Source organism: Pseudophryne corroboree, chromosome 5, assembly GCF_028390025.1.
Source record: "Pseudophryne corroboree isolate aPseCor3 chromosome 5, aPseCor3.hap2, whole genome shotgun sequence".
Classification (NCBI taxonomy): Eukaryota; Metazoa; Chordata; class Amphibia; order Anura; family Myobatrachidae; genus Pseudophryne; species Pseudophryne corroboree.
Window position 1 is genome coordinate 541,239,650 of NC_086448.1, and position 18,810 is coordinate 541,258,459.

Sequence of the window (18,810 nt, forward strand, 5' to 3'; positions counted from 1 at the left end):
AAAAGGAATACAGACAGCAATAATGTTCTGTGTGTTATTCTTAAGTATTGCCATTGCATGCTATATATTTTGTTATGATTTGTGATAGCAGTTTGATCATATTTTGGAAAACAGCTAAAATAAAATGTGGCTTTCTAGCATATGAACCTCCCAGTAATCTTATAGCTGAATGCACATGGTGTAATCAGTCTTTTCTTAGTATAATCATGTCTCAAACCTTCTATTTGCTGAGCATATAAATTTCTCTTCAATCAGGAAATGAAACGTCGTCACATAGCAAAGCCGTTCTCTATGGAGAAATTACTGTATCAGATTGCAACAGCTGAGGCAAAAAAGGAGAACAGTCCAACTCTGAGTATCATTTCTTCTCTGCTCGGAGAGCTCAGGTAATAGGAAAGAGGCCTCATTTGTATTCACTGTGACTCTCCACCAGTTTCACATTAGTTTGCTATGAACTTATTTAAAGAAGAACCTCACAAAACGTTTAATGTCGTTTTTGGTGGAGTTCACCAAGTTAAAATGTAATGTAAAATTTGGCTTGTGGCACACGCGATCCTGTGATCCACCAGTCCTTCCACATGCTGCTCCGAGCTGGCACTGATCTTCCTTGTGGCATTCCACATGGATGTGGGAACACTCTGTGTCACAGGATTGTAGCACCACAGCTAACTTTGAATTTTATTGTAACATTTATTGTAACACTTGCTGGAGTTCTTCTTTAAGTGAAACCTGACGGTGTCCAGTCTGGACCACATTATTTTCAGTGGTCACCTGCTTTGTACGTTCTATGTTTCTCTGGATCCTCTGAAAGTCAGATCAAAAATGCCTTCCCTGTGTTTTTGTGATTTTTAGAAAGATCGCTGTGCCGAGTCCGAAAAGTGTCGTATTCATATTAGAGATGCTCGAAAATGATTCAAAGCGGTTCTGGAACCGTTTGCAATGGACAAAATTTTTGCGAAAAAATTCTTAAACTTTAGATGGACTTTAAACAAAAAAAATTAAGCTCAATTTGAGCAAGGCTAACAGGTTTGACAGAGTTCGAGCTTGTATAGCTATATCGTTTTGCGTATTTTTTTTTTTCCCCCGTGCGAATGGTGACTTTGAACACCGCAATATTCGCAACGTTATCGAGTTAACAACTTAGCTGTTCTAAAATACACACCACGGTGGTTGAACTAAAGCCAATCGACAAGATTGGAATTACCAAAGCCTAAAGACTCGTATCGGGTCGGTTGCTCGAAAAAGTTCAAGCATCTCTAGCCAGTATTATATTTCTGTTTATAATAAACACCGGTTTCTCGCTATTTATAGAGCTGGTATGTATATATTATTTCACTCTGGCTCATCTGAGATCCTGCAGGCAGACAGAATTTATAACTATCGTAAAACTGAGGAAAGGACGGGTATATCCTCACGTACTGTCTGTTAGCCAACAGCCTATAGTGAATGATAACCACCGATTGGTGAGTGAGATCTATTTTTCTGAGCGCTGGCATGACCTCATGTGAATGATGCCATTTTCGCTCTTGTTTTTTCATGTTGGTGTATTCATATAAAATTGCACTATTTTTTATTTTCCGGTAAAATCAAGGCGGCAACCAGTGAATTCTGTCTCTTTCATGCAATTGCTATGCCTAGTGATATTTTCTCATGTAATGATGTTTTTTGTCTACTATGTAGCGTCTTTGTTTCCAAGAGGTGACTGATGATCATTATTCGTAACTATACAGAATATGTATAATTTCTGCTGTGGAACTGTCCATTAGAGAACCAATTATTTTGTCTCATCACTGGAAAATCTAATTTAGCATTAGCAAGGAAATGGTTTACGCAGTCCTGCTTATAACCTGTATGCCAAGCATTTTGCAGTCTGCTAATAATGATTCTTTATAGGTGAAGCAGAATTTTACCTCACTGTCACTTCACCCTCATTATAAAGCGGTAGAAGAGCTCACTGTAATGAGGGTTGAGTGATGAGCCCCGCAGTTTCTGACTTACTGTTTTGTTGATTAGGGACACAGAGTTGAGGCAGAGGAATGAGCTCTTTGAGGCTGGCCTCCACTCATCTGCACGCTATGGAAGCCACGACACCAGCAACTCCACGTTGGACTGGAAGAAAAAACCTCGGAAATGGCTGCAGTTTGAGACTTCAGAGAGAAGATGTCAGATCTGTCAGCACCTGTGTTACCTTTCCATGGTGAGCAAGTTTAGATATTGCTCTGCGTTAGTGCTTATTTTATATATACAGTGTGTTTCTGTATAGAAAACAGGCAAATAGTTATATATTATAACATTAATTAGAACAAACTAATGTTCTTACTACACAGGCAAGTCGGGGTAGCCTACTGTTCTCTTCTCTGTGCCTTATGTATGACCTGCACAATGGTTGATGCGCAATGAATTCCATTATCTTTGGGGTGTCTCGTTTTGTGTCAGACTGCATTGGTTCACTTAGCCAAGTGTCATGGTCTCTGAGTATCAGATGTGTGTACTGGCTGTTGGGGAGGTGTTGCGCTGAGCAAGTGTGTTGCTGCCAAGTATATGGTGTTGGCACATCTGGCATATAGACTTGTAGACCATTTGGATATGGATATGTTGACCACATGTAATAAAGATTGCCCTGATGTCCCTCATAAGTCAGTCAGTGTTTTAGGCGAAAGTGTAAATTTTATTTTTAGCATCTGAGTGGTAACACTCTGGATGTGATATGAAACGTGAGTTGGTAGCAACATTACACTAACAGATGTGTCCTCATGCACTACTGGTGCTATGACAAACATGACATGATGTCCAGATAACTCTGGGTGGGGATCTGGTCAGAAAACCGACGATCATGATACCGGCAGTTGGAATCCTATTGCATGTCACAAGACTGATTCCGGGATCCCGATGTGGTTCACAATGCCGGCACTGAAATCCCGACTGCCGGCATCCTGATCGCTAGAATGCGGGGGGGGGGTTTAGGGTCAGGCACTAAGAAGGGGGGTTAGGGTGGCTAAGCACTAAGGGGGTAGGATTAGGCTGTGGGGGAAGGGAAGGTGTTAAGCACCACCAGGGAGGGTTAGGATGCAGGGGGGGGGATGGTTAGGGTCAGGTTGCTCTTGGGGTTAGGGGGGGGGGGGGGGGGGTTAGCACACTTATAGGTGTCTGCATTCTGCACATTGGTATATCGCTGTCCGTACCGCCAGCATCCCAAGCACCGGGTTCCTGATGCCACTTCTCTAAAACGTCTGATAGACGTATATTCCAAAGTTCCAGTCACACAAGGTGGTCATGGTACAGTAGCCTAAATCCTCTGTGAGATGTACACCAGGATGATTTTTCCACCCCAGCTCCCTGACTTCCTGTCTGTAGCTCAGCTGAGTACTTGTGTAATATTATTTTACGTATTGTTTGCTCTTAGGTGGTGCAGGAAAATGAGAATGTTGTATTCTGTCTGGAGTGTGCGCTGCGTCACGTGGAAAGGCAGAAGTCATGTCGAGGGCTAAAGCTCATGTATCGTTATGATGAGGTGAGATGATGAAATTAATTATACCGATTGTAATTTTGTAAATTGTATGTGCCAAAAACGTAACAATTCAAATTATGGATTGAAGTGCCAGATAACAGCAGGTTGCAGTTGTCAATGTAGGAGATAATAATTAGTGATGTGCACCGGAAATTTTTCGGGTTTTGGTTTTGGATTCGGTTCCGCGGCCGTGTTTTAGATTCGGACGCGTTTTAGCAAAACCTCCCTGAAATTTTTTTGCCGGATTCGGATGTGTTTTGGATTCGGGTGTTTTTTTACAAAAACCCCTCAAAAACAGCTTAAATCATAGAATTTGGGGGTCATTTTGATCCCATAGTATTATTAACCTCAATATCCATAATTTCCACTCATTTCCAGTCTACTCTGACCTCACACCTCACAATATTATTTTTAGTCCTAAAATTTGCACCGAGGTCGCTGGATGACTAAGCTAAGCGACCCAAGTGGCCGACACAAACACCTGGCCCATGTAGGAGTGGCACTGCAGTGTCAGACAGGATGGCAGATTTAAAAAATAGTCCCCAAACAGCACATGATGCAAAGATAAATTAAAGAAAAAAGTGGTGCAATATGGAATTGTCCTTGGGCCCTCCCTCCCACCCTTATGTTGTATAAACAGGACATGCACACTTTAACAAACCCATCATTTCAGCGACAGGGTCTGCCACATGACTGTGACTGAAATGACTGGTTGGTTTGGGCCCCCACCAAAAAAGAAGCAATCAATCTCTCCTTGCACAAACTGGCTCTACAGAGGCAAGATGTCCACCTCCTCCTCATCGTCCGATTCCTTACCCCTTTCACTGTGTACATCCCCCTCCTCGCAGATTATTAATTCGTCCCCACTGGAATCCACCATCTCAGGTCCCTGTGTACTTTCTGGAGGCAATTGCTGGTGAATGTCTCCACGGAGGAATTGATTATAATTAATTTTGATGAACATCATCTTCTCCACATTTTCTGGAAGTAAACTCGTACGCCGATTGCTGACAAGGTGAGCGGCTGCACTAAACACTCTTTCGGAGTACACACTGGAGGGGGGGCAACTTAGGTAAAATAAAGCCAGTTGTGCAAGGGCCTCCAAATTTCCTCTTTTTCCTTTCCTGTACGGACTGTCTGACGTGCCTACTTGGATGCGGTCACTCATATAATCCTCCACCATTCTTTCAATGGTGACAGAATCATATGCAGTGACAGTAGACGACATGTCAGTAATCGTTGGCAGGTCCTTCAGCCCGGACCAGATGTCAGCACTCACTCCAGACTGCCCTGCATCACCGCCAGCGAGTGGGCTCGGAATTCTTAGCCTTTTCCTCGCAGCCCCAGTTGCGGGAGAATGTGAAGGAGGAGCTGTTGACGGGTCACGTTCCGCTTGACTTGACAAGTGTCTCACCAGCAGGTCTTTGCACCTCTGCAGACTTGTGTCTGCCGGAAAGAGAGATACAACGTAGGCTTTAAACCTAGGATCGAGCACGGTGGCCAAAATGTAGTGCTCTGATTTCAACAGATTGACCACCCATGAATCCTGGTTAAGCGAATGAAGGGCTCCATCCACAAGTCCCAAATGCCTAGCGGAATCGCTCCGTTTTTAGCTCCTCCTTCAATCTCCAGCTGCTTCTGCAAAAGCCTGATGAGGGGAATGACCTGACTCAGGCTGGCAGTGTCTGAACTGACTTCACTTGTGGTAAGTTCAAAGGGTTGCAGAACCTTGCACAATGTTGAAATCATTCTCCACTGTGCTTGAGTCAGGTGCATTCCCCCTCCTTTGCCTATATTGTAGGCAGATGTATAGGCTTGAATGGCCTTTTGCTGCTCCTCCATCCTATGAAGCATATAGAGGGTTGAATTCCTCCTCGTTACCACCTCTTGCTTCAGATGATGGCAGGGCAGGTTCAGGAGTTTGCTGGTGCTCCAATCTTCGGCACGCGGTGGCTGAATGCCGAAAGTGGCCCGCAATTCTTCGGGCCACCGACCGCATCTCTTGCACGCCCCTGTCGTTTTTTTAAAAATTCTGCACCACCAAATTCATTGTATGTGCAAAACATGGGACGTGCTGGAATTTGCCCACATGTAATGCACGCACAATATTGGTGGCGTTGTTCGATGTCACAAATCCCCAGGAGAGTCCAATTGGGGTAAGCCATTCTGCGATGATGATCCTCAGTTTCCGTAAGAGGTTGTCAGCTGCGTGCCTGTTATGGAAAGCGGTGATACAAAGCGTAGCCTGCCTAGGAACGAGTTGGCATTTGCGAGATGCTGCTACTGGTGCCGCCACTGCTGTTCTTGCTGCGGGAGGCAATACATCTACCCAGTGGGCTGTCACAGCCATATAGTCCTGAGTCTACCCTGCTCCACTTGTCCACATGTCCGTGGTTAAGTGGACTTTGGGTACAGCTGCATTTTTTAGGACACTGGTGACTCTTTTTCTGAGGTCTGTGTACATTCTCGGTATCGCCTGCCTAGAGAAGTGGAACCTAGATGGTATTTGGTATCGGGAACACACTAACTCAATAAATTGTCTATTTCCCTGTGAATTAACGGTGGATACCGGACACACGTTTAACACCACCCAGGCTGCCAAGGCCTGAGTTATCTGCTTTGCAGCAGGATGACTGCTGTGATATTTCATCTTCCTCGCAAAGGACTGTTGGACAGTCAGTTGCTTACTGGAAGTAGTACAAGTGGTCTTCCGACTTCCCCTCTGGGATGACGATCGACTGCCAGCAGCAGTAGGCGTTACACTCAAGGATGCATCGGAGGAATCCCAGGCAGGAGAGGACTCGTCAGACTTGACAGTGACATGGCCTGCAGGACTATTGGCTTTCCTGTCTAAGGAGGAAATTGACACTGAGGGAGTTGGTGGTGTCGTTTTTAGGAGCTTGGTTACAAGAGGAAGGGATTTAGTTGGCAGTGGACTGCTTCCGCTGTCGCCCAAAGTTTTTTAACTTGTCAATGACTTCTGATGAATGCGCTCCAGGTGATGTATAAGGGAGGATGTTCCTAGGTGGTTAACGTCCTTACCCCTACTTATTACAGCTTGACAAAGGCAACACACGACTTGACACCTGTTGTCCGCATTTCTGTTAAAATAATTCCACACCGAAGAGGTGATTTTTTTTTGTAAGTTGACCAGGCTTGTCAATGGCCATATTCGTCCCACGGACAACAGGTGTCTCCCCGGGTGCCTGACTTAAACAAACCACCTCACCATCAGAATCCTCCTTGTCAATTTCCTCCTCAGCGCCAGCAACACCCATATCCTCATCCTGGTGTACTTCAACAGTGACATCTTCAATTTGACTATCAGGAACTGGACTGCGGGTGCTCCTTCCAGCACTTGCAGGGGGCGTGCAAATGGTGGAAGGCGCCACCTCTTCCCGTCCAGTGTTGGGAAGGTCAGGCATCGCAACCGACACAATTGGACTCTCCTTGGGGATTTGTGATTTAGAAGAACGCACAGTTCTTTGCTGTGCTTTTGCCAGCTTAAGTCTTTTCATTTTTCTAGCGAGAGGATGAGTGCTTCCATCCTCATGTGAATCTGAACCACTAGCCATGAACATAGGCCAGGGCCTCAGCCGTTCCTTGCCACTCCGTGTCGTAAATGGCATATTGGCAAGTTTACGCTTCTCCTCAGACGCTTTTAATTTAGATTTTTTTTTTTGGGTCATTTTACTGAACTTTTGTTTTTTGGATTTTACATGCTCTCTACTATGACATTGGGCATCGGCTTCGCAGACGACGTTGATGGCATTTCATCGTCTCGGCAATGACTAGTGGCAGCAGCTTCAGCACGAAGTGGATCTTGATCTTTCCCTATTTTACCCTCCACATTTTTGTTCTCCATTTTTTAATGTGTGGAATTATATGCCAGTAATATATCAATAGCAATGGCCTACTGTACCGTACTGCTATATATATACTGGTGGTCAGCAAAATTATGCACTGTCCTCCTACTATATACTGCGCACAACTAAAATGCAGCACAGGTATGGGTGGATAGTATACTTGACGACACAGAGGTAGAGCAGTGGACTACTGTACCGTACTGCTATATATATATATACTGGTGGTCAGCAAAATTCTGCACTGTCCTCCTACTATATACTGCGCACAACTAAAATGCAGCACAGGTATGGATAGATAGTATACTTGACGACACAGGGGTAGAGCAGTGGACTACTGTACCGTACTGCTATATATATATACTGGTGGTCAGCAAAATTCTGCACTGTCCTCCTACAATGCAGCACAGATATGGAGCGTTTTCAGGCAGAGAACGTAGATATTTGCAGCACACTGAGCACAGATAATTTGTAGCACACTGAGCACAGAAACTGAGAGAATGCAGCCACGTCCTCTCGCTATCATCTCCAATGCACGAGTGAAACCGCGACGCGCGGCTCCTTATATAGAATACGAATCTCGCGAGAATCCGACAGCAGGATGATGAGGTTCGGGCGCGCTCGGGTTAACCGAGCAAGGCGGGAGGATCCAAGGCTGCCTTGGAACCGTGTAAAATGGGTGAAGTTCGTGGAGGTTCGGATCCCGAGGAACCAAACCCGCTCATCTCTAATAATAATAGACTGGATAAGAGTTTTGGTTTTGGCATCTTATGTTAAGAAAGAGCACACACTGGCAATCATTTTAAAGTGTAGGTGACAGGACTGGCATACAGTGATTACATGTGAGAATAAAGTACAGTGCAGAGCCAAGTATGAATGCAGCAGGCTTGAGAGACTGAGGAAAATGTGGTGTTATTGATGGTGATGGAGAAGTGAGGGGAGGTGATGATCCTGGAAAAAGAGTAAATTATAAGTTTTATTTTGGACAGGTTGAACTTTAGGTAGCATTGTGACCTCCGTGGAGATAAACAGAGAAACATTTGGTCACACAAGATGGTAGAGAAATGGAGAGGTCAGGGATGAAGTACAATAGATAGACAGTGTCTAGTTAGACAGTCAATAGATAGACACCACATGTTAGATATTTAAAAGGTCGACAGGGTGAAACGGTAGACATGAAAAAAGTAGACTGCGCAAAAAGGTCTACGGGGTCAAAATGTCGACATGAAAAGGTAGACACCATTTTTTATTTATTTTTTGCATTTTTGGGGTTTGTGTGGGTAGTTTGGTCATTGGGACCCCTATTGTAGATAGGCATCTCCTCTCTGCGCTCGCCATAAGTTTTATATCCAACTCTGTGCTGACATGGATAGAAAAGGTATGAAAAAGTCCAAAATCATTTAAAATAAAAAGAAACCCTGTGTCTATATTTTTTGTCAACCATTTTCATGTCGACCTTTTGACCCTGTCTACCTTTTGTACTGTCTACCTTTTTCATGTCTACCTTTAGACCCTGTCGACTAATGTCTGTCTAACATGTGGTGTCTATCTATTGACTGTATAACTAGACACGGTCTATCATCCGGATACCGGGATGGAGAGGTATGTTAGGACAATGGTTCTCAACTCCAACCCTCAAGTAACACCACTAGGTTTTGAGGCTTTCTGTCTGTTGAAGCAGGTGGGATAAATGCTGACCCAGAAAACATAGATTAACTTACCAGTGCAGGATAAAAGAAGTCCACAAAACATGACCTGTTGGGGTTACGTGAGGACTGGTTTAGAATGTATTCAGTGTGGAGGTGGTAGAAGAGACTAAAAAACAGAGGGCTAAGGGAGGATTTGCCAGAGATAGAGACAGTAAAGGAACAGTCCGATATGTAAGAAATGAGCAAGGATAGAACTATGGGGGTCATTCCGACCCGATCACACGCTGCGGTTCTTCGCAGCCGTTAGATCGGGTCGAAACTGCTCCTGCGCGGAGGCCGCATTGCGCAGGCGCGTCATTGTCGTCACCGGGCAGCGACGCCGTTAACGAAGAAAGCGACGACCGCATGAAGATTGACAGGAGGAAGGCGGAACCGGGCGTCAACCGTTTTCTGGGCGTGGAGATCCAAACGTAGGCGTGTCGAGCGTTTGAAGGGCGGATGTCTGACGTCAATTCCGGGACCTGCAATGCTGGATTGATCGCACAGGGTAAGTAACTCTTACCCTGGTCTTGTTCTACACAAAACTTTTTTTGCATAGCAGGGCTGCACAAGCGATCGCAGCCTTGCTATGCAAAAATGCACTCCCCCATAGGCTGCGTCTAGTTGATCGCACGGGCTGCAAAAAGTTGCAGCGTGCGATAAACTCTGAATGACCCCCTATATCACAAAGGCCAATTGAGTGAAGAGAGTGATCAACAGTGTCAAAATCAGCAAAGAGGTCCAGGAGGATGAGTGTTGACAAAATACCTTTAGACTTTGGGGGTCATTCAGAGTTGATCGCTCGCTGCCGATTTTAGCAGCGCAGCGATCAGGTGAAAAAAAGGCATTTATGTGCATGCGTATGCCCCACAATGTGCACGCGCGACGTACGGGTACAAAGCTCTATGTGGTTGTGCACAGGTTCTAGCGAAGTTTTCCTTCGCACTGACGGCCGCAAGAAGATTGACAGGAAGGGGGCATTTCTGGGTGTCAACTGATCGTTTTCAGGGAGTGTTTGCAAAAACGCAGGCGTGTCTGAAAAAACGCAGGCGTGGCTGGGTGTTCGCTGGGCGGGTGTATGACGTCAAATCCGGACACGAATAGGCTGAAGTGATCACAAGCGCTGAGTAGGTTCAGAGCTGCTCTGCAACTGCACAAACTGGTTTTGCAGCGCTCGGCTGCACATGCGTTCGCACTTCTGCTAAGCTATAATACACTCCCCAGTGGGCGGCAGCATAGCTTTGCACGGCTGCTATAAACTGCTAGCAAACGATCAACTCGGAATGACCCCCTTTGTTAGAAGTAGTTAATTGATCACTTACATGATAAGACATATGGTAGGACCAACAGCCAAGAAGCATAACTGCAAGTAACTAAGCATAATAGTAGTAATTAGGACATAATAAATAAGGTATATAACAAATATGAAGTCAGGAAATGAGTCGGTGCTTATATTTTATAGTCACTTTTTTCATAGAGATTTTCTGTCTTGCTTTGCTGTGGTACTCATTTTCACTACAGCGGATTGCCTCACATAAAGAATAAACAGTGTCTAACACAAGCCACTATTTACTTAATGTTGTAATCAGCTGCCAATCATTGTATAATATTTGAGAAGAATGGGTTATTCTAGTCCAGTGGTGCACAAAATCAGTCCTCAAGTCACTTAACAGACCACGTTTTAAGGCTATCCATGTTTCAGCAGAAATGGCTTAATTTGTACCTTAGTTCATTTTTTCTCCGGCAGGGTCCACAGGATAACATCGGGGATATGATAACGCGACAGAGGATTTGCACCAATCGGTCAAAGCTTTCGGCCTCTCAGCATGCAGCGGGCCCGTCCATATATTCCTGGCTCAGGCAAGTCAGTTTTTTGTTTGGTGTGGCAGGAGCCGGACCATGGTCAACAGGGCTGCTGGTTTTAGCAGCCATGAGCTTTTTTTATTTTATTTTTATAGTCTTACTATTTTTTTTTAACGATCTTTCTAAAAAGCGTCTTATACGTACCTTAGAAAGAGTTGCTCCAACAACTCCCCGCCGAGTCATGACAACGCTTACCCACGAGTACAGTGCTGTTTCGGCGGACATCTGTGTCGCGTGTACTAGCAAGTCCAGCAGACGTTACCAGCCTGTGGTCGGAGCAAGGGGAAAAGGTAAGGCATCTGTTCCGCATAGAGGGGGAACAAGGACCCAGCCGCACTGTTTTGGGAGGAGACTACCAAACAGTCGCTGACGCGGCTGCCACCTAGGGTTCACCAGCGCTAGGCCCTAGGGATTATAGGCTCCAGGGGGGTAGTATGAGGCCGCGATCCCTAGGGTTGATGTCAGCAGTACGGAGTCAGAAGCTCCCTTGGTCGTCCCTCCTCCCGGTTCATGACCAGTTTCCTCTGAGTCTCCCGCCATGAACTGATTTCCTGCTTCCGTCTGAGACTCTGTGTATATAAGGGGACCCAGTCGCAGCATAGGCAGCTGTGTGACTGGTGTGTCAGTGTTCATTGTAGGTTCACGGAGCGAGTGTGTACACTATTGGCGTCTCGATCCACTCAGTGTTTGCTAACGTATTGATCGATCCTGGAAGCGGGGTGAGTCTCACTGTATCCCACTCTACTGAGTTGGGTTATACAGCACTATGTATCTACCTTTGAGTACGAATAGAGTCTGATAACTATTGCTGCTGTTTTCTTTCACTGTGCGACTGAATACGGTTAAATCCTATATAAGGTAATGCAGTAATATGTCTCTCCTACATACTTGAAATGTATTTGTAGTTGATTTTATGCTCATATTGCTTATTATCCTAATGAATAACCTGCGATTAATTGCTAGTGTGATTACTGACTACTATAATTCTGTCAGTTTTTGTGTATTCCGATCCTCAATGCTGGTGCAAAGCAGGGTAGGGTCGGATTGTGTGTCACTTTAACAAATTTGGAAGTGATTACAGTCACAAATTGTGTAGTAACACTGTACAGGTGTGTGATTTATTTATCATGTCTAAGAGCGGCAAGGGTGAGGAAAATACACTTTCCACAGCAGCACCAAAACTCATTTCAAGTTTGTCTTGTGAAGCTGGGTTAACCTATCAGGATTATGTGCATAATGTTTTAGTCGTCACCGAAGCCTCTTAAATAACCGAGGCAAGCACAGATTCTAGTTGAACCTTCGGGGGCTACTTTGCACAGACATTATCCAATATATCTGAGCAGATAATGCCAGCTCCTATACTAGGGATAGGTTACTCTATTAACCCTTACATGCAACATTCATTCTGAGGTTTATCCACCTTGGGAGTTGGCAGCCTCAACAAAAGCAGGCTTAAAGGCCGGTGGTAAGTAAATCACATAGACATGAACATCTTCACAGTCTACACATGTTTCAGATGAGGATTCGTCGGAGGATGAAGACTCATTACGCTTCGGAGGAGGGTTTCTGCTCAGTGGTCATACCTGAGCTAATTAGTGCTATGTAAGCCATTCTATCCTTAGAAGAGGCAGCAGAGCCTGTGTTAAAAACTTAGGCAACTGTGTTTAAATGTCCCAAAACAGCTGATAGAAATTATGCAAGAGGTTTGGGTTACGCCCAGTAAGAAGTTAGAATTCCAAGAAATGGAATTCCAATTATCCTAGTCCAGCTGGGGACTGTTTAAAAAAAGGGAGGTAGCTCCCAAAGTAGATTCCCATGTCATAGTTTGGTGCGAAAATCTACATTACTTCTGCTTTCAACATAAATAAAGGATGTCATGGATAGGAGAGTCGATGGTTTTTTAAAAACCATTTTTTCCCTGTCTTGGGTAATCATTATATCAGCAATGGCTTTAGCCTGGATGGTGTAAGCAGTGGCATCCTGTGCTGATGCATTGAAGGAGGATCTTTCAATTACATCTAGAAAGCAAAAATCCTATATTGCACATAGCAAACCGGCGGCGATAACCGGCCCTGGATATGGGTACAATTGCCTCTCAGGCATCAGCTTCAACAGTAGCAGCTTGCAGAGAGGGTTGGCTATGTACATGGTAAGCTGGTTCAGAGTCCATGTAGGTTCTGGAGTCTTATCCTTGTTTACTGGAGATATTATTTTTGGTAAAGAATTAAACCGTGTTTTGGAGTCAGAAGCAGTCTCCAAGAAAGTGAAGTTTCCTTTCACACATAAATTCAAGCCTAGTTTCCAGCTTTTCGGTCCTTTCGGAATCAAGGAAAAGCAAAGGGAAATGGTATTGGCAAATCCAACAAGTCTGGTAAGATTAAAAGATATTGGGCTACCAGAGGACCGGGTTTTTAAATCTGAAAATAAACCATCAGCCTGATGGTGCGGGTCTCCACCTTGGAGAACCCAGAGTGGGGGAGGCTGACTTCTTCAGTTTGCACAGATCTGGCAGCAGTCTACTACAGATGCCTGGGTGCAAGAAGCAGTATCTCACGGTTATGATCTACAGCCACACCACACTGGACATGCCCAATCTTATCTGATCTTGGAAGCTAAGCAGATAAGCAGTAAACCACCTGGGAATTCCAGGTGCTGTAGGCGTTTTCAAGAAGCACCCTCATTAAAAGTTTGTTCCAGCCCGTCTTCAGTGGAAACGAAGACCAGGGCTTTGCAAGAGGCAGTTCAGGAGTTGCTTCAGCCAGGAGTGATAATTCCAGTTCCTCCTGCACAACATGAACAAGGTTTTTATTCCAACCTGTTTTTAGTCCAGAAGCAAAATGGGTCATTTCGGCCCATACTCAATCTCAAAGCGCTGAACAAGTACATTTGGGTGCCTCGGGTTTTTTATGGAGACATTACATTCCATTATTTTGGCCATGGAGGAGGAGTATTTTATGGTATCCCTGGATATCCAGGATGCTTACCTACATGTTCCTATAGCACTGTCCCATCAGCGCTATGTCGGGGTTGCTATCCTCCAGCATTATTTTCAGTTTCAGGCCCTACCATTTGGACTGACCACAGCTTCCAGAGCATTCACCAAAATTATGGTGGTGATGGCGCAGTTTGCGGGGATAAGGATTTTAATAAATTCATACCTCGACGACTTATTAATTCTGGCACAGTCTCAGGAATTATTCAATGTCATCTGCAACAGACAACAGTTTGTTACAGAGATGCGGTTGGCTCATAAATTGGGCAAAGTTCTCTCTGGTTCCGTCAAAACGAATGACTCACTTGGAAGCGGTGTGGGAATTTGGTATTCAGAGAATAATTTTACCACTGAACAAAATATCCAAAATTCACTTAAGGTTTCAGGAGTTGTTACACAGTCAAACGGTATCCATTTACACGGTAATGCGTGTGATGGGTTTGATGGTGTAGACATTCGACATGATGGAGTATACTCCGTTCCACTCGACACATCTGCAATGTCTGATCCTTTCCAAGTGGAAAGGTTTTTCATCAGACAATAAAAGCACAGATTATGGTCTTTCCTCTGGAAGTTACAAGGTCAATAGCCTGGTGGCTACAGACATCTTATCTGGACAAAAGGAGGCTCCATTGGTATCAGATTGGGAAACTCTGACAATGGATGCAAGCCTGCAGGGCTGGGGAGATGCGTCAGAAAGGAGTTGTTTCCAGTGGCAGTGGACCAAGGAAAGTTGCCTGCCAATAAATATATTGGAACTTCGGGCCATATATATGGCATTTATTCAGACAAAGAATATCATTCTGATGAAACCTGTTCGAATCCGCTCGGACATTGCAATGGCAGTAGCATATCTCAACCATCCGGGAGGAACTCGCAGTCAAAACACAATGAAGAAGGTAAGTCACACCTTAAGGTGGGCAGAACATCATTGTCCGCAGCATTCATTCCGGGAGTCCTAAACTCGGAAGCGGATTTTCTCAGTCGACACGCCATTCATGCAAAAGAATGGGCTTTACACCCCAAGGTCTTACAAACTCTGGTAGCTAATGGGAGTTACTGGAGATGGATCTCATGGCGTCCTGTCAGAAGAACAAAGTTTCCGCATACAGTTCAAGAACAAAGGATCCCAGAGCGACCTTTGTGAATGACTTGTCAACTTTCGTGTGGCTCATGTGTTTCCACCAATCGCCTTGTGATCCAGGGTGATGCGAAAGGTAAGAGTGCCATGATACGAATAGCTCCAGCTTGGTCCAGAAGGCATTGGTACACAGATCTGCAGAGGATGTCGATGGATGCTCCATTCCTACTCCTTCAACGTCCAGATCTACTGTCTCAAACACAAATCGATTATCTCAAACACCTGGATCGACTGTCTTTGACGGCGTGGCTCTTGAGACTTCCAGCCTGAAAGCAAGAGGCTTCTCACAACAGGTAATTCAAACTGTGCTCAAAGCAAGGAAACTTTCCTCAGCTCGCATTTATCACCAAGTATGGCAAGCCTATATCCAATGGTGCAGTGATCAAAAAATTTTCAGAGTTTCCAGAGTCTTAGCATTCCTTCAAGCAGGAATGCATAAAAGTTTACGGGTGGCTTCCTTGAGAGTACAAGTGTCAGCATTGACTGTATGGTTCCAAAAGAAAATTGCTAAACCTGCAGGATGTGCGAACTTTTTTCCAGGGATTCTTGCACATTCAACCTCCTCTGTTCCTCCTACAGTGCCTTGGGACTTAAGTTTAGTCCTAAAGGCCCTTCAAGTTGCCCCATTAGATCCACTAAAAAGAGTGGATCTTAAATGGTTGACAGCTAAAGTTCTCTTTCTACTGGCTACTGTTTCAGTTAGAAGAGTTTCAGATATAGGGGCATTATTATGTCACCCTCCTTTTCCGATTTTTTTTATCCAGATAGAGCAGTTTTTAAAACCAAATCTGGGTATCTTCCTAAGGTGGTGTCTAAATTCCACCTTAGCAAAGAAATTGTAGTCTCTGTCTTCCAGGGGCCGGACCTTTCTGCGGGAGATGCATCGTTGGACGTAGTCCATGCCTTAAGGATCTACCTGGTTCGTAACATGCCATCAGAAAGACGCTCTTTCTTCTCTACGGATTTCACAAGAGAGGTTGGCCTGCTGATAAGCAGACACTGGCGAAGTGGCTTCGGATGAAAATTTCAGAAGCATACATTCAAGCTGATCTCCCTGTTCCAGCTAATGTCTCTGCTCATTCTACTTGTAAGGTTGGTCCATTATGGGCAGCACAACGTGGTGCTTCAGCAGAACAGATATGGTTTTCCATTAACACATTCATTAGACATTATGCCGTTGATACCTTGGCCTCTCAGAACGCTGAATTCGGGCAAAGGATTCTCCTGTCCAGTTTGGAGGAGCGTCCCCACCACTAAATTGCTTTCGGACATCCCAATGTAATCCTGTGGATAAACTGTGGACCCTGCTGGAGAAATATTTGTTATGGTAAGAACTTACCGTTGATAACGGTATTTCTCCTAAGTCCACAGTATCCACAGGGATCCCACCCTGACGCACCTGATTTGAGGATCCTTTCACTCATTAACCTCTTCCTTCTTGTACGGAAGGGTGTGCATGTGTGTTCTTCTCGCCTGATTAGGGCTCTCTATGATGCTCCTGCCTTGAGCTATGGAAAAACAACTGATTTGCCTGAGCCAGGAGGCGGGGATATATGGACGGGCCCGTTGCATGCAGGGAGGCCGAAAGCTTTGACCGATTGGTGCAAATCTGTTGTTGCGTCATCATATCCCCAGTGTTATCCTGTGGATACTGTGGGCTTAGGAGAAATACTGTTATCAACGTTAAGTTCTTACCATAACAATTATTTTTAACCATTGGTGCTCCGGTATCTTTAACATCTTGACTATTAGGGGTACCTTGAGGGACTGAGTTTGTGCACCACTGCTACAGTTTGTAGTTTCATACAGGTGACCACAAGATGGCACAAATTGCAAATGTTTGCAGGGAGTTAATGCAGTGCTTGTTCAGTCTGTTCTGTGCTTATCATGGTTCCCTTGTTAGCAGTAGCATTCTTAGATGTACAGTATGCTACAAATATAAAAATAGAAATAGGAAAATCTGCACATAACTTTGGTACCATTGTTTGTCATCTTTTATTTCTCTAATGATATCTACACTAAGGCCCGGACTGGCTTCTACATTTACAGCAAAGTTCCTATTGGATCCCTAGTAATATGTACAATACAAGGAAACCATGATATAGAAGTAAAGTCGAGAGCTGTTACTGCGCATGTTCTAGATGGACACAATAGCAAATTAGATGCAAACACAAATACAAATTGTGTGTATATGCATTACACACACACACACACACACACACACACACACACACACACACACACACACACACACACACTATGTAAATGATGTCTTGAACGCAGAAGCTTGTGGTTTATTCAGGCAAAGGTGAATAGCAATATATCAAAGTTTTAACCCCGACACGGACCTTTGTCCAGATACATACTGACGCTGTTTGCAGCCATAACTGAAGCGGAAGTGCATCACTGCCATGTGGAACGCAAATCCTCCACAGAGGACATTCCATACCTGGCTGCACATGCGTATGGATGAGCACAGCCAGGTATCTATTATTACTATTATTAGGCAGGCAAGGTGTAACACAAAGAAGTTAAACACTAATAAAACAGTGCTACTGCTAATGTATCCTAAACAATAAATTACTGTATTGTTAATAGATGGGCATTAATACAATATATGTGCCACAGACTGAGACAACCAAATTGTAAAATGATCACTTACAAATAAAAAGAAAAGAAGAAAAAATAAATGTGAAAAATAGTAATAAAAATGGAAAAAATATATAGAAGACCACAAAATACACGCAGATGCTCATAAAACAAAAGAAAATAAAATTGTTAGGGATTTTCCAGGGTCCCACATAGTCCAAAATATATCATTGTAGATGATGTGGGCTCAAGGGTACTCCATATTATTCATCCAAAAGATTGCATAGTGTATAGAATCATTAAGGCCCAGTGGCCGAATGGTGTCCAGTTTGTGAATCCACATAGCCTCTATGGGGGTCATTCCGAGTTGATTGCTAGCTGCCGTGGTTCGCAGCGCAGCGATCAGGCTAAAAATCAGCATTTCTGCGTATGCACCGCAATGCGCAGGCGCATAGTACAGGTACAATGAGCATCGTGGGTTTGCACAGAGTGTAACGAACATTCCAGTCGCACGGCCGAACGCAGGAAGATTGCATGAAGTGGGCGTTTCTGGGTGTCAACTGACCGTTTTCAGGGAGTGCTTAGAAAAAACGCAGGCGTGGCTGGGCATTCGTTGGGCAGGTGTGTGATGTCAAAAGCCGTCCCTCCATCGTTAGAATCAACGCACATGAAGAATAACTACAGGGCTGGTCTTGTTTTGCACAAAATGTTTTTGCAGGCGCTTTGCTGCACAAGCGTTCGCACTTCTGCAAAGCGAAAATACACTCCCCAGTGGGCGGTGACAATGCGTTTGTACGGCTGCTAAAAACTGCTAGCGAGTGATCAACTAGGAATGATCCCCTATGTGTAGGGGAATTTTTGCATGATCACCACATTATGATGTAATCATACATCTGAGTGAGGACAGTGGATGACTTGCTGAACAGAAACGTTTAGCTGCACTTCGGATTACGTTGTTTACTTTTTAAGTTGGCTCTGCTCACTATTGTTTGTAGGTAAACCTATCCGTCCCTTCCGCAAATGCATGTCCAACCACAGGTCCTCCATACAAGTGGCGATACAGAGTGTCACCGCAGACAAGCCAGTAGCTAAACATTTCTGTACAGCACAAAATCCTCTGTCCTCATTTAGGTATATGATTACATCCCAAGGTGGTGGTCATGCAA

General features: G+C 44.5%; 1 protein-coding gene across 3 annotated transcripts in view; it reads left to right on the top strand.

The window, feature by feature from the left end:
* JARID2 (jumonji and AT-rich interaction domain containing 2) overlaps positions 1 to 18,810 on the top strand; it is a 365,382-nt gene that overhangs the window by 336,138 nt on the left and 10,434 nt on the right. For 2 of the 3 annotated variants that reach the window (XM_063923201.1, XM_063923200.1), the window contains 3 exons: positions 256 to 386; positions 2,014 to 2,197; positions 3,404 to 3,511. In XM_063923201.1, coding sequence (XP_063779271.1) covers positions 256 to 386; positions 2,014 to 2,197; positions 3,404 to 3,511 — 423 coding nt within the window. Of the gene's footprint in view, positions 1 to 255; positions 387 to 1,311; positions 2,198 to 3,403; positions 3,512 to 18,810 lie in introns of those variants that run through there. The other variant, XM_063923202.1, reaches the window with a different exon arrangement.